Consider the following 16,998-nt stretch of genomic DNA (forward strand, 5'->3'; position numbering starts at 1 on the left):
ACTAAACTTGTTGGTTTTTATTGCTGTTTGTGTAGATTTCTATGGGGGCTTCTAATTACAGCGAAGCACAGTAATGAGATGTGGAGAACAGTGATTGTCACGTGACAGCGGATAAACGCTTCCTGTAGAAGATTGACCCGAGCCGGCGCCCGTACGGGACGTCCAGGCAGCCGTGTCACGTGTGTCGCCCAGGAGCTTTAGCATTCAGGTCGCATGGAGGTGGCGGCTGGTGCGGGACAGTGGCCGCCGCCACAAGAGGCCGGTGGAGGTGCCTCCCGTGGGAGTCCCGGGGACAGCGGCCATGTCTCCCAGAGTCAGAGCGTTTGCAGCGGCGCCTCCGTGGGGCTCCTGAGCGACGAGGAAGTGGCAGCCACAGAGTCATGTGACCACGTCCTCAGCTCTGCAGCGCTCCAGCTGTCCGCCCTCCTCCTCCCAGTACAGCACAGTTCCGAGGTGAGGGCGTGGCCCTGCGTGGTCATGTGACTAGCGGTGTTTACCAGCGCGGGTTGTATAACATGTTAGTACATAGGACCCCCCACATGTCATCTGATTATTGTCATTGTCACAGGCGGTCTTACTATAGGATATCCTGACAACATGAGCTGTTGGGGGCCCTGAGGACTGGAGTTTGGGCAGGATTAGCTCCAGCGCATATATATATAAAAAATAACTGACGGTGTAGTATAAGACACAAACCTAAAAATGGCGCCAGGTACAAGTGCTTCGTTAGCCGAGTCCTATCCTGCTGCACGCAGCTCTAGATGGTCGGCCGTGCGAATCTGAATAAATCCGTAAGGGCGCGTTCTCCTGTTGTGTATTTGCGTGACGGGCGTTGCGTTTTTACTGTATTTTTTTCGCGGACATGTGTCATTGCGTCCCGGCTGGGGGACATTTAACACAATAGGAAATTAACTTATGGCCTGTGGATGGCGCAGGCGAGAGACCGCGGCATTACACAGTTGGTGTCAGCTGTGATTGACAGCTGGTCTCCTGCTGCAACAGAGGGGAGCAATGAGAACATCAGTCCTCGCTCTTTTTACATGCTGCAAACTATGTACATGGCAGTATATAAAAGGTTATCGGCACTTCGTGATGTAATAGCGATCAGGGCTTTAATGGTACAAATCCCCTACAGGGACCTAAAAATGTAAAAAGAATAGTGTAAAAAAAAAGTTACAAAAATAACAAAAAAACCTTTCTATGTGTACATTCCCATTTGTATAAGAATATATATATATATTTTTTTTTTTAAAGGCCTCATATTTAGTATCCCATCCCTAACGACCTCTACAATGTATCTAAGTCACTATTCATCACGCAGGTACAAAACTTATTGTGTTCATCTTGCCTCCCAAAAAAAACAATTGAAAAAGCCGTAAATGTTACCAATAAAACTGCAGCTCGTCGCGCAAAAAACAAGCCCTCACGGAGCGCCGTCCACGCAAAAATCAAAAAGTCATTGAATTTTGAATGCCATGATCTATAAAAAAAATAATTTAAAAAGGGGGTTTTATTGTGCAAAAGTGGGTAAAAAGCTAAAAAAAAAAAATTGGTTTTGGTTTTGTTGTAGTCATACCAGCCTGGGATGGAGATGGGAGATAAAATCCCCCCCAAATCGTAGCGTCCTTTGAACCAAAATAGGCCTGTTATTAAGGGGTTAAAGACAATGGAGTCTGTCGGGTTTACTGGTATCTGTCAGAAAATGGATCTGGCATCGCTGTCATGGAGGCCATGGACAGACTCCCAGAGTATGATCACATGTGGCAGCCATTCATCTGAGCCGGGCTTGTAGCAGGCCGTGTGATAAATGGAACGAACTCTCAGCCAATGAAATTTCTGGATCCCATCTGCTGCGGGTGAATATACCTTCACTGCCCATCTACCGTGTGGAGTCGAGCGGCGTATGCGGCCCTGATAATATGGGGGGGGGGGACTGCAGTCGGTATTTTAGGTACCATATAGAGATGAGCGAACGTACTCAGATAAGCACTACTCGTCCGAGTAATGTGCCTTATCCGAGTATCGCTGTACTCGTCTTGAAAGATTCAGGGAGCGCCGCTGCTGACAGGTGAGTTGCCGCGGGGAGCAGGGGAGAGCGGGCGGGAGAGAAGGAGAGAAAGATCTCCCCTCCGTTCCTCCCGGCTCTCCCCTGCAGCTCCCCGCTCCGCGGCGCGTCCCGAATCTTTCAAGACGAGTACATCGGTACTCGGATAAGGCACATTACTCGGACGAGTAGTGCTTATCCGAGTACGTTCGCTCATCTCTAGTACCATATAATGAGTACTGCAAAGAAAGTGAGGAGTGATCAGCAGGAAGCACAAACCGCTTATCTCTTCATGGAGCCGCTCTCAACAACAGTCTAACCTCTACTGTGTCTCACAGGTTGAGAATTTGGAGAAGAGCCTGGAGGATTTACTTGTAAGAGTTGATGAGTTTGTTGGGATGCTGGATATGGTAAGTCCTGAATGTAGGTTTACAACATGTATGTGATGTTTGATACACTTAAAGGGGTTCTGTCTTTAAAAAAAAATTCTATACTTACCTATTCCTCCCCTGTCAGTCTACTTATGAGATCTTCACCTCTCCTATCTTCTCCTGTCCCCTGCAGTCCCAAGGGGTCACCTCCCCTCCAGATGGGTGATTCCTCTCCTTCCTTTGAGGTTACGTACATTCATGGGCAGTCTCCTTCCTGACAGCCAATGTACATTACATCACAGTTCACAGGCCAGCAGGGGGAGTGCTGATCTACTTCAGAGGTTGCTCGTGCGAGCTGTCTCGGCAATAGATCAGAATTCCTTCCTAGGCAGTGGACGCTACATCACAGGGATGTGACCACTGACCCAGCATGAAGTGAATGAGAGGAATGCAGGCTTCATAACAAGCCGGCCGGCGTGCGGTGAGGTGACCCCGAGGGACTGCAGAAGCTCAGTGGGGAGAAGATGCGGTAAGGAGACTGACGGGGGAGGAATAGGTGAGTATAGATTTTTTTTTTTTTTTTAAATGATAAAACCCCTGTAAGGCCTGATGTCCACGGACGAGTTGGATTCCGACCCTTTCTGCGGCCGAGGACCGTGCACACCTGTCCGGGTCTTCTTTTTTCTTTACTGTGGATGTGTTTTTTTTCCCCCAAACTCCTGCTCTCCCGCAAATCAGGCGGCTTCCATTGACTTCAATTGGAAGCCATCTGTGCGGAAACCGCACTGAAATGGAGCATGCTGTGATTTGATTTCTGCATCCAAAGATCAGCAAATCCAATCCGCATGCTTTAATTCAGGTGCAGATGCCCATGTTTCCCTTATCGGCGGCTTAAACTGCGGATCATCCAAGCGGGTGACCCGCGCAGATTCTGCAGTTCAAATCAGCCCGTGGACATTGGGCCTAAGGGGGTTTTCCAGGGAGAATACTATTGATGACCTATTCTCAGGATAGGTCATCAATAGTTGATCGGCTGGGTTTATCGCTCAGCTGTCTGAGCGCATGCTGCCAGCACCGCAATAACACAGAGGTCGGAACGGAAGTCTTTGCGCCGACCTCTGTGTAGTGGCCGATGCTTGCAACTGCAGGCACAGCTTGCGTTGATTTCAATGAGAGCTGTACCTGCAGTTACAAGCATTGGCCACTACACAGAGGACGGCGCGGAGGCTTCCACACCCAACCTCTGTGTTATTGTGGCGCTTACAACATGCGCCCGCTCAGCTAATCAATCGGGGTTCCAAGCGTCGGACCCCTGCCGATCAACTATTGATGAGCTATCCTTATGATAGGTCATCAGTAGTATTCTCCCTGGAAAACCCCTTTAATATATGTATACAGTGTTGTGGGGATGTGAGACTTTCCCACTCTGCACTGTGTATTCCGCAGCCCTGCAAATGTACATAAACTATAGCGGAAGTGTGCGCACACAATCACCCGGGAAGAGGAATGAGGTCGGATGCCGCTGCGCCAACGGCTGTGAGGCTAGGGTGACACGGCCACTATAGTCAGACACCAAGATTGTAAGGTCACACTGCAAAATCATAAGCAAGTGTGTGAATGCATTACTGCAGCCCACGGAAAGACAAGGCCAGACCTACATGTTTAGTCACAACTCACAAGCAATCCACAATATTCACTTGTGACGCCTCAGGGATTTGTTCGTAAGTGTCCAATGGGTGTTGCAAATCCTAAATCCCCAGATCGGTCTCCCTAAAATAGTGGCATGACTTCATTGCTACAACAAATGCCACCAAGGCCGCATAGCATCATTGGCATCCGGGGGTTTTCCAAACACAGACGTTGATGGTGTGTTGGTAAGATGCTTTATAAATGGTTGATCTGAGGGTGCCATTTGGGCGCTCTGCTTAGAATTGCAGAATATTACCCCATTCATTTACATATAGTTGCATACAGATAAAGGATTTGTCTCATCGGAGTCACCCCCTTTCAGAGTGCGGCACCAGGAGCAAACGGCTGATCGCCCCGCTCCTGCTACCTACATTCAGAATTTTGCTACGGTCGCTGCAGGGAAAGTATAGTATTACAGGATAGCCATTCCGACGACTGGCTGTCCTATAGTTTAAGGTCCACCAGAGTGGAAGAACGCTCTCTGTAAGACCGGCGCTACATTCTGGGTCATAGAGGTGAATCCTGAGCTTAAGACCCTGCTCTATGACGGTCATCCTCCCTAGTAGAGCAGATGAACTGGTTGTGATTTTTAAAATTTGTATGTTTTTTTTCTTGAGCGGGGGAACGGGGGGGGGGGGGAGGGACACAAAGTATATCCCACAACATATTGTGAAAAGGGGCTGTAGGTACTTCCAGACGTCCTCGGCTGCGAAGGTGGGTGGATCTTGTCTATTCTCCATAGGGGTTCTCTTTAGCAGCAATATAGGCCATTTGCTAGTGACAAAGAATATTCTGCCTCTGCCCTGAGACCTGTCACTTAAGGTGGAAAATTGGATCCCGCCGAAGCATTATTTTGTCACTTTTGTTGCGGTTGTCCTTTAATTCCCTTCTGCATTTAGATATGCGCTACTTAGTGGTTTTCTGTGAGTTTTGAAAAAGTTTCTCAGGGCAGAAAAAGGGGCTAGAATTTAAAAAAAAACAAAAACACACAATCTTCTTCGTCCCGCACGGCGGCTTTCACCACAGAAGTTCCTGCAGTGTTCACATGCCTTTCAATATTGACGCGGTCACTGCAGCCAATCACTGGTTTGAGCAGTGATGTGTGAATGAATGGCGCATGACCATTGAGACTAGTAATTGACTGTAGTGGTCATATGATCGTAACAGGAGCTTCTGGGATCAGAGTCGCTGTGCTAGACCACAGGGTCAGTTAATGGGTGAGTACTGCTTGTTTTTTTATTTTGGCCCATTCTCTACCCTTATGGTATGTTTACACGTAGCGGAAAAACACCATCAGTGCGGATTTTGATTTGAAATCTGCTGCGCTTCAGCACCTGATTTCAGAATATACCACATTCCCCCTTCACCTTCGAAGTCTTCGCGCTCTTGGCGCGTCCTTCACTGGGCACCTGGCAGCCTCTATTGAGCATAGTGCCACTGGTCACTTCTGCATCACCTGACCAGCCCGGTGGAGGAAGCACAGAGAGCGTGAAGACTTCGAAGGGGAGTGCGGTATTTTCTGAAATCAGGTGCCGAAACGCAGATGATTTCGAGTGAAAATCCACACTGATGGCGCGTGTTTTGACTTTGTGTCTTTTAGAGAAATGCTGCAAAAAATCTGCAGCATTTCTGCTCCATGTAAACATCCCTTTGGAACATCTTGAAAACTTCCAGAAAACACCTTTAAAAAAAAAAAAGTTCAAGTCAATGATATAGATATGGGCTCACCCTGCTGTACACTCGCCATCTACTAAATGCTCCCAGGATCCTGGACAGAAATATTCTTTTAATTTGAGCGCCGCTTGACTCTTTGGATGTGATTCTAACATTGAGCTTTGATTCTTGTGATTTTTTTTTTTCTCCACAGATTAGAAACGATACTTCTCAAGTAGTTAATGAAAAAGTGCCTCAGATTTACACCAAAGCTGCAGAAATGAGAAAACTGTATCAGAAAATTGACTTGCTCGAGGTACGGACCTGCATGCTACTCCGTATGATAAATGCTGAATGAATCTTGTAGCGTACGGCTCCTTTCACACCACGATATCCTCTGCACCCCTCTCTCCATTGCAGAGGTCAGTCTCGCATGCAAAAAACGGCCTTCAAACAGAACCATTGATAAGATGATAAAGTTTAAGGGTTTGTCCGATCGAGCCCTGTGATTCACTTGTAGAGCGTACAGGCTGCGGCAGCTGATGACACTCTGGGCGCAGGCTGCGGCGGCTGACGACACTCTGGGCGCAGGCTGCGGCGGCTGACGACACTCTGGGCGCAGGCTGCGGCGGCTGCCGAAACTCTGCGCGCAGGCTGCGGCGGCTGCCGAAACTCTGCGCGCAGGCTGCGGCGGCTGACGACACTCTGTGCGCAGGCTGCGGCGGCTGACGACGCGCAGGCGGCTGGGGGCACCCCACGCGCACAGGCTGCCGCGGCTGGCGACACCCCGCGCGCGCAGGCTGCGGCAACCTGTACAGACCACATTACAGGGGAGACCGACGGCTGCGGCGTGGGACACATCAGGGAGACAGGAGAGTGGAGTATACGATCTGTTAGTTTTACACAGGGGAAGATTATTTAGATAGAAATTAACTCTGACAACCCCTTGGAGACCACTTTGTTCTCGTTGTCACAAGGTTTCTGTCTTTGTCAGTCTTTTTAGCTGGGTAAAAAAGCGCTATTGATGACGCCTTTCTATCCAGCTTAAAACTACTTGACAGGAAACCTTGTGAAACGGAGACTAAGGGGGTCTCTGGTTTCACACATAAGGCCGGGCTCACAGGGGGGAATTTGATTTGCATATGCAACGATCCGCACCTATGCTAACGATACGCAGTAATACATGGCCATTGAAAGGCATGGGCTTTCGCAGCTTCGCTCAAACGTGCGGACAGGAATTGCTGTTTCCGTGAGTGGAATTAAAATCGCAGCATGCTCTATTTTTGCACGGATTCCACACGGACAGCGCCCATTGAAGTCAATGGATGTGAGTGTTCCATCGACTAATGTTAGCATTCCATGAGTTGCAAAAACACTTGCAACGTCAAAGGAAAAGCCAAAATGCCATCTGGAGGGGAAAGAGAGATCTTTCTTCCGCGCGGACGATACTCTGTGCGTAGCTTACATCCGCAGGGAAAAGCACCCGCATCTGCAATCTTAAGCGATCACTTGCATTTACTTTACGCGAATGATCGTAGGTCTTTCGCATGTGGAATCCAATCCATTTGTATGAGCCTGACCCAAATCTTATGGTTCTTTGCAGGGATCCATCTCAAGGCCATTTTTGACATGCAAAACAAAATCCTGCAACGAAGAGTGGGGGTGGAGGGAAAACTGTAGTGTGAAAGGCGTCTTACCTAAATGCTGTTGCTGTTATTAATTCTTGTCTCGCATGAAAAGATTTTCCAGTGATAAAACCCTTAAGGTGGTTTATATCATTAATAGAGCGGAGGTCACAATACCTATTTTCTCAAATTGCCCTCCATGAGAGCACCACAGGAGAGAACTCCCTAGCCCTATTAGGGACAGGAAAACGCATAAAAGGTTAAATAGCCCTGCTCCACCTCCCATCTTAAGTGTTTTTTCCTGTCCCTATGGCCACAGAAGAGGTTAAGTCCAGCTGTCTGTGGCCGGCGGTGGCACTTGGTATATTATCATGCCGGGTAGCTGGGGGTCAGAAACGCTATCTTCTTTCCTTAGGGAGAGCAAGTATAAACTAAGTGAGGAGACTCAAATGGCCATGCACGCTCCTCTGGGTAATATGCAAATAAGGGAGATGGAATAAATCCTCCACAGTGCCACCTATTGAAAGACAGCATTCCTTCAAGCCAAAGTCAGACTTTTTATACAAGCCTTGTTACAATGACTGGGAATTAAAAGCAAAGCCAGGGTAGCTGGGGAACATTCGCTGATGCCTTCCTTCGCTATGAAAACTACTCCTGTCATTTCTCTGTAATTCAGGATTTACCGCTTCTGTTAAAGTGGAAGTGGTCTTTTGGGCGTCTCGGTTCTCCTGCAGCTCCCAGCCAGCTCAGTTCCCAATTTCACTCTCTACAGCTTCTGTGTCCGCTGTACTAGACAAGTCCCCGCTGAGGCACACGCTGTGACATATTTCCACATTCTATGTTCATTTCTGGGGGGGGGGGGGGCATGTATCCAGCAACATGTACTCCCCGGGGTGGGGGAGGATCTGGGATTGAGGATTCCCCAATGGAAAAGGGATCCTTTCTGACAAGCCTAATCTAACCAGCAGCGCCGTGCCCTCCTTTCTTCAGCTTTTAGCAAAAGGTAGATAAGTACGGTACATGACAGGCTCCCTTTTAAAGTATCTTTTTGATGTGATACATAGCAGATTTGTTGCAGACACCCATCTGAGTGTAGCTTGCATAAATCCATGCACATGCAGATGAAACAAATCTACTGTGTGAATATATACTCCTAAGCCAATATTGGGGGAAGGAAGGTCTTAGAACGCAAGCAGAAGGGAAGCTGCGCTGTGTTATGTTACAGTTCATACAGACAAGCACTACAGATCCAGGAATTAGGGAATACGGTAGGCCTCCCTAAAAAGATTTTAGGGCACGCTTAATGCAGTGGGTGTTCGGAATGAACCTGATTGTGTGGGGTAGCACATTACAGAGAAGTGGTCCAGCTTGGGAATATGTCATAAGGTTTCTATGCCATATACACCAAACATATATATGCTTAACCACAGCCTTGACTTACAAAAGAAAAGGTCATTGGATGGAGCAGAAAATCTGGAAGTCAATTTAGAAAGATGTTGTTTTACTGTTTTCAATATCTAGACTTCTCCGGATCATTGGGGTAGTGCGACACCCACTGATGAAGCATTTGAGGTCATTTCCATTGCATTTATGAACAAGACACATTGAGGCAGATTTACTAGTCCTGCCTATTATTGCAAACCTAGACCAGGCCATTGGAAAATGCACCAAATTTATCACCGTAGCCCATGCTGGATGATGCATTTTGGTGCATCGTAAACGGTCTAGTCGAAGTTTATAGCACCTATTAGTTGTTTTAGTTTGTGGCGCAGAAGTTTGGCGCATGGTTTCACATTAAGTCCATGCTGCTTTATCGATGAGCCACACGCCCTTGTCAGATGAGGCGCAGAAAAAGGAGACAGAATACTGGGGCATTTAGCTTAGTAAATCTGACCTATTGTTTTCATGGAATTAAATTCTGGTATTTCACTGAAAATGTTGTGCGGTTGTCCTAATTTCTAAACAGGCCTTTGTAAAAACGGTTGGAAGCAATGTCGCACAGATGGAGGAGCTGGTTACCCAGGCTGAAACCAACCTTGCCACATTTCCTAATCCACTTAAGAAAATCTTCCAGAATATCAGTTCTTCACCTCTCTTTTCTCCTTCTGTGAGTATCTGTTAAAATGATCAATTACTTGTTTTAAGGCCCATTTAGACACAACGATTATCGCTCAAAGCCGTCTTTTGAGCGATAATCGTTGTGTGTGACTGCACTGCCTTTGTGCAGTTTTCGTTAAACCATCGCTCATCGTTGTCTTTTAGCATGCTGAAAGACAATGATGCGTCTTATCAGGGATTCACAGCGGGATACAGCTGATACTATTGTTTCAGCTGTATCCCGCTCCCTGATAACAGGCTGGGTATGAAGAACAGAGTGGTCCAGCTGCATTCTCCATACCCGACACAGAGCGCTCGGCTGTATAACAGCCGGGCGCTCCGTGCAGAAAACAGCTGGATGCAGAAGACAAGCGGGGACACCCCGCCTGTCCTGTGCATCCTCCACTAGGAGCGCTCGGCTGTATGATAGCCCGGCGCTCCCAGCGGGGAACAGCTGGATGAAGAGAACAAGTGACCCCCCCGCTTGTTCTCTGCATCCTCCGGAGTGGAAGGTGTTCACTCATGCGCAGACCAGCTGTGCGGCGCGAGCACGCCGCAGCGGCCCCATTCAACGGGACAGAGAGGCATACATGTATTCAATATTGATAAGTCATTTTCCCTGATTATAAAAGTTCCTTAACCATGAAGACTAAGCTGAATGGGGGCCTCCTTCGGACCCCATGACACGCTCGCTAATGGGTTGCCATGGCTGCCTGTGACATCTTCCAGACCTGCCATGTATTGATGATGATTATTAAAGGGGTTGTCCCGCGAAACAAAGTGGGGGTAAGCACTTCTGTATGGCCATATTAATGCACTTTGTAATATACATCGTGCATTAATTATGAGCCATACAGAAGTTATTCACTTACCTGTTCTGTTGCTAGCGTCCTCGTCTCCATGGTGCCGTCTAATCTTCAGCGTCTAATCGCCCGATTAGACGCGCTTGCGCAGTCCGGTCTTCTCCTTTGCTGAATGGGGCCGCTCGTGCCGGAGAGCGGCTCCTCGTAGCTCCGCCCCGTCACGTGTGCCGATTCCAGCCAATCAGGAGGCTGGAATCGGCAATGGACCGCACAGAAGCCCTGCGGTCCACCGAGGGTGAAGATCCCGGCAGCCATCTTCACAAGGTAAGTATGAAGACGCCGGACCGCGGGGATTCGGGTAAGTACTATCTGGTTTGGTTTTTTTATCCCTGCATCGGGTTTGTCTCGCGCCGAACGGGGGGGGCTATTGGAAAAAAAAAAAACCCTGTTTCGGTGTGGGACAACCCCTTTAAGCTCTACCCATGGCTGGGCTTAATAGACAGCAGTGAAGATTACCTTATACTTCATTCCAAAATTATTGCAGTATACTGAATATGCGATTACTTGTTCACTTCTACAACTCCCCTAATAGGACTAAAACAAAAAAAAAACAAAGGTAAGTTTTTAATAACATTTTTTAAAAATATGACAAATTTAAAAAGGATTTTATTTCATTCCAAATTTCATTATATACTGTATGTTGTTTTTTTCCTCCATCAATACAGAGAGCAGCATCTTCTCCGAGAGCTCCGCCAACAAGATACGAACATCCAACAGTGTTCAGAACTGAAGACTACTTGCCAAGCAGCAGTTAAGCAGAAGACTGGGACCCATGCTGGCTTATATTCAGGGCATTGCCGCAAGCAATACAGCATTGCACTTTTTACATCAGACTGATCACTGTTACACACTAGAGTCTTCCTGATAGAACTTCTTGAAAAAGTAAAATTAATTTTGTATATACTGTAATATCAGAGTCTTCCATTAAAATCCGTATTCGTATTGGTCATTGTTCATGTACATCATTCCACTTCCTTCTCCTTTTATAATATATGAAAACTGGGTTATTTGTTTTGCATCTCAGCTTCTGATATTGGCGGCATTTCTTTAAACTCCATGGAATACAGTAGTAGTAAATTTGTGAAAGATTTGCCCCTAACAGACTATGTTCGGAATATTTTAACCCTTTGCAATCCAATTTTGGATTACGGGTTTCCTAGGGGGCTTTCTCTTTCTGCCATTATACGATGGTGCCATCTGCTGGCTAGAGCCAGTAATGCCATATATGACATGCTGAAGAGAGGCCCCTGAGAACAGAGCGGCTAGTAATCTACAGTAAGAATACCCTGCCGGACATCTTCTGACATCAGAACTGTACAGCCTTCAATCAGTATGTCTTTAGATGTCAGACAGTGTATTGGAAAGGGTTAAGGCCACTTTCAAACAAGCGTTTTTTAACGCACCACATCAGCCATTGTAATGATGGGGTGCTTTAAAAATGCTGTTAAACGTGTTTGAAAACACTAAAAAAATTTACGTTTAAAAACCCAAGGAGGCCTTCGGGACACTCAAACTCCAATCGGGGGATTTAAATGCCACTCTCAGAATTAGTGAAGGAATTTAAGGGTTTATGGCGAGTGTCAACTGTGAGAAATTGCAAGGAAATCCTGCCCTTGCCCTGCATGGCTCTTTGACCCAGCGGGAAGCCGACATACGCACAGCGCTAGTTCCCCCGGCGCAGCGACAACCCCCCCCCCCCCCCGGCCCAGCGCTAGTTCCCCCGGCCTAGCGACAGCGCCCCCCCATCGCGGCGACAGCCCCCCCATCGCAGCGGCAGCTCCCTCCCCCCGGCGCAGCCCCGCGCAGCGGCAGCCCCCCAGGCCCATCACTTACCAGGACAGCTGGACGGCGGGACAGCTGGGCAGCTTCTCCGGACAGCTCGGCAGCTCTGCACCTTCCTCTAACAGAGGAAGGTACAGAATGGCCGCTCCAGCGCGCTCCCGAGCAGTGACAGCTCGTCTGCGCATGCGCAGAAGAGCTGTAGCGGGGAGCACACTGAAGCGGCTCGTGCTGAAAGGAGAAGACCGGACTGCGCAAGCGCGTCTAAAAAAGCAAGCTGCCAGCGAATTTAGACGGAACCATGGAGACGGGGACGCCAGCAACGGAGCAGGTAAGTGAATAACTTCTGTATGGCTCATATTTAATGCACGATGTACATTACAAAGTGCATTAATATGGCCATACGGAAGTGTATAACCCCACTTGGTTTCGCGAGACAACCCCTTTAAAAACAACGTGGTTTTGTTAGGTGGAGCATGAGGTCCATTCTCGACTTCATAGCTACTCTTGACTGTTTGCTGGATTTCTGGGACAAGGGGCCAACTTACTGTCTAACAGACCCACATACATACTGGAATCTTCCCCCTAGACATAATTTGCTCTGCCAAAAGTTTGGTGCTTCAGAAATAAACACCCTTATCTTTAAACAGGGCAATCTGTTGTTTTTTTAATTAAGCCTAACCTCTGTGACGTTATTGCAACTTACGGTTCTGAAGGGTTTTTTTGAATCCCTTATGAATAGGCTTTTCCTCACCATAACCTTTCAATTATGTAAGGGGGTGGGGGGTAAGCATGTAGTCTACCTTCGCAAGTTCCTCCAAGACATGGGTCTCCTTCATATTACAACATCTAGGTAGTATATAGAGCACTTGATGGAAACAAACCTTGCAAACTCTTCTTACTTTCAAGAAAGCCAACACACAAAAACCTTTTAAAGGGGTTTTCCAAGATTTTAAAAACATGGCTACTGTCTTCAAAAAACGTCAGTAATCCTGTTCCGCACCTGACTTGTGTGTTGCATTGCAGCTGAGCCCCATTTACTTCAATGGAACTGAGCTGCAACTCCAGACACAACCTGTGGCCAGATGTCGCACTATTTCTGGAACAGAGTAGCCATGTTTTTCTAGCCTCTTTTAATTGAGGATGGTTGATACTATGTTTTAGGTCCTTAGTTAGAAGGTACTCCTGAATTTTGCTATAGGCCTGTTGCTAAATGCTCTTTTCTCAAACCATTTCTCATTACTACTTGAAAGTATGTAACCTGAGAAAATAAAATTCTACCAGATAAATGCATATTGTACCAGCCAATTAATGTTATACAAAGGTATCATCCACTTTTGGATTGCAGCATACTGTATAGAAATTCTGACTGTGAAATGCTGTAAATACGTCACAGAAGGGGAAATATAAAAACATAAAAACAATCACAGAAAATGGCCATATACTTACTGACTAAGGCCTTACGCACACGGCTGTGACAGGCTCCGCAAGGAAGTATAGCGTGACGGGCGGCTTCCATTGACTACAATGGTAGCCATCTGCACGTGTGCCCGCGGCAAATAGGACATGCTGTGGGTAATTTCATGCTGCGGAATTCATTGAGCTATTAGGTTCAATAGAGCCTATTAGCTGCAGTGAAACGCCGCAGATTTCCGCCGCTTTTTACGTGGAGGAAATCCGGCTGTGGGCATGAGGCCTAAGGAGGGCAGATTGCTACCTGCATGATGAAAGGATGAAGCTAACTACCAAATGAGGGAGCCAATTACACCTGTGAGGGACACTGATGAGACAGCCACTCACACTGCCTCTTACTAGTTATTAATTACACCTGTCTCATCAGGTGTCCCTCACTGGTGTAATTAGCTCCCTTATTTGGTAGTCAGCTACCTGCATGGTTAGAGGATGCAGCTATCTGCCCTCCTTAGGGTGCATTCCCACGAACGTATATCGGCTCGGTTTTCACGCCGAGCCGATATACGTTGTCCTCGTGTGCAGGGGGGGAGGATGGAAGAGCCAGGAGCAGGAACTGAGCTCCCGCCCCCTCTCTGCCTCCTCTCCGCCCCTCTGCACTATTTGCAATGGGGGGGGGGCTAATTTGCGGGACTTAGCCCCGGCCCGCCTCTCCCCATTGCAAATAGTGCAGAGGGGCGGAGAGGAGGCAGAGAGGGGGCGGGAGCTCAGTTCCTGCTCCTGGCTCTTCCATCCTCCCCCCCCCCCCCCCCCCCCCTGCACACGAGGACAACGTATATCGGCTCGGCTTGAAAACCGAGCCGATATACGTTCGTCTGAATGCAGCCCCAGTCAGTAAGTATATGGCCATGTTCTGTGATTCTTTTTATGAAATGTTGTAACGACTTAGATGAGTTCAGCCATGTATGATCTAATATACAATTGTCACTCATTTTCTATCTAATATGCTTTAGAGCTCGGCTTTAAATTCACTAAACTTCCCCAAATAAGGAGCCATTAAGCTTTGGCGAGCGTTAGGACAAAATAAAATAAAGGCTTCCATGTATATGTTTGTCACATGCCTTCATGAGTCAAACTGTTCTGCTTTAGCTTCTAGAGTTCTCCTCCACTGATTGTGGTGAATGAAGTACAGGGCTGGTTATAGTGCATGAAAACAACGTAACATTTACCCCTTATTTGGAGGCCCACGACATGATGACAAGAGATAATTTTTTAGCAATCAAATCCTTATAGAATTATCAAAGGATTTGTTAGTTAATATTTACAGCATAACTAAACCTAAAAGGTGACTTTTCAGCTATTGCGTGTGTATTAGCAATACGCGACTTCTGACCACCTGTATTCTGCATCTTTAGCTGCAGACCCCCACCCGCATGCTCTCTTTCTCATTCCCTGTTTTCCCTGAGTTAGTGGGTGGAGGCTGGCTGCTATGAAGTCTCCAGTACATCGCGCACAGGGAGGACATTCTGCTCCCCTATTACCATCACATACATATTAGCGGCAGCATGGAGGAAATTATAGGGAAGTACTGAGCAGTGTAGACGTGATTCTAGTAGCTGTGAGGCAGTAAAACTAGATTAGTTGGGCAGTAGTATCTCTGTATGATTTATTTCATAAATTTGAGAGATTGACATTTTTTTTAACATCCTGAGGAAATACCATAAATTGCTAAATCTTTTACATATGATAGACCTCACATTAAAAAATGTTTACAGAGATACCACAATTTTTACTGCCTTGTTTAAAACTGTATATGCTGTACTCCCTTTCTCCCAATGGATTACACCAGTTATGCAGTATACTTCTTTGCATTTACTTGCCCTCTTGAAATTATTCAATTAGGAATAAGTTTAATTAGGGCAGATTTTTGGGGGTGCAATAGAAACCCTCGATGTAATAAGAGACAGACTGAAAAGAGTGCTTATGATTTTCCACACTTTTCATGTATAATTGAATAGCATCAAATTCTTACACTGAAGTGGTGGCTTCTGTATTCATAGAAATATAAGCTTTCCCTAACAGTAAGAAATGAATAATTCCCTCTGTATATCATAGTTTACATAATTTATATGGGCACAGAGCCATTCAATAATATATCTAGTTATTACATGCCCAGTTATATTTTTCTTATGTTTGGGAAAGAGATATCACCCCTCTGCTTTGGAATTAGTAATATCTAGAGATAAGCGAGCACCCAAATGCTCGGGTCCACGTTATTCGAGTCGACCTTTTCGTAAAATTCGTGACCTCTACTCAAGTAACCAACCCCATTGACTATAATGGGAGACTCGAGCATTTTTGTATGTGGGACGCCAGGTGCCGAGCTTTTTTTTTTCCCTCTCTCAAGCTCGGCAGAGTATGTTCGCTCAACTCTAGTAATCTCTTTTTCGAAATTCTATGTATCTGATCTCTCCATATAAAGTCCAAAAGAGTAATTTGCAGGTCTCTGAGGTCGTCAAAAGTAATGGAATCATTTGTAATGCATATAAAATTTCAGGTAAGATTCATTAAGGTCATTTTCAATGCATTTATTCTATTAAACAAGGTTATTGGCAGCTCCTTCCATTCATTCTTTTTAACCATAGCAGAAAGTAGAAGGTAATTCTTTCTATAAATCATCTACTTAGTCTATCTAATATATACAGACAAGTCATAAATTGACATACCGTATATTCCGGCGTATAAGACGACCCCCCCCCCAACTATCGCCTTATACGCCTGGAGGGAGCGACAGCCTGCCGCAGCGCCACAGAATGCCGGGGGAGGTGAGTACTGTTTTGTGGGTTTTTTTGTATAGCCGGCGTATAAGACAACCCCCAACTGCAGAGCAGATTTTTCGGGGTTAAAAGGTCGTCATACGCCGGAATATACGGTACTTGGGTTGAAGTAATGAAAACTCATATTTATGCCCTCCAAAAACTTTTTTTCAATACAGGTTTACAAATTCATAATTCAGTATATCAAAATCCCATTGATCAAAAGTTTACATGCACTAAGTTGTCTGTGCCTTTAAATAGCCTACACAACTCCAGAAAAGTATATAATGACTTTAGAAGCTTCTGATAGGCTAATTGACATTTCAGTTAATTAGAGGTGTACATGTGGCAATATTTTAAGGCCTACTTGCCTCTTTGTTTGCCATCTTAGAAATTCTAAAGAAATCAGCCAAAACTTCAGAAAAAGAATAATGGATCTCCAGAAGTCTTGTTCATCCTTGGAACAATTTCTAAATGCCTGACGATACCACATTCATCCGTTGAAACAAAATGATGCGACATAAACCCCATCGGATCACGTAGCCATCATATTCTTCAGGAAGGAGACATGTTCTGCCTTCTAGACATTAACGTACTTTGGCGCAAAAAATACAAACCATAAAGAGCCGCTAATGAACTTGTGAAGATGCT

The 16,998-nt window shown here is 46.3% G+C and overlaps 1 protein-coding gene across 1 annotated transcript; it reads left to right on the forward strand.

The window, feature by feature from the left end:
* The first annotated feature begins 137 nt into the window (after nt 1–137).
* LOC136579121 (biogenesis of lysosome-related organelles complex 1 subunit 4-like) lies at nt 138–11,291 on the forward strand. Its single transcript, XM_066579446.1, has 5 exons — nt 138–453; nt 2,383–2,454; nt 5,972–6,073; nt 9,349–9,489; nt 11,008–11,291. Exons 1-5 carry the CDS (start codon nt 214–216, stop codon nt 11,095–11,097), a joined length of 645 nt encoding a protein of 214 aa, XP_066435543.1. The 5' UTR covers nt 138–213; the 3' UTR covers nt 11,098–11,291.
* Nucleotides 11,292–16,998: the final 5,707 nt, after the last annotated feature.

The sequence above is a fragment of the Eleutherodactylus coqui genome, chromosome 9, assembly GCF_035609145.1.
Source record: "Eleutherodactylus coqui strain aEleCoq1 chromosome 9, aEleCoq1.hap1, whole genome shotgun sequence".
NCBI lineage: Eukaryota > Metazoa > Chordata > Amphibia > Anura > Eleutherodactylidae > Eleutherodactylus > Eleutherodactylus coqui.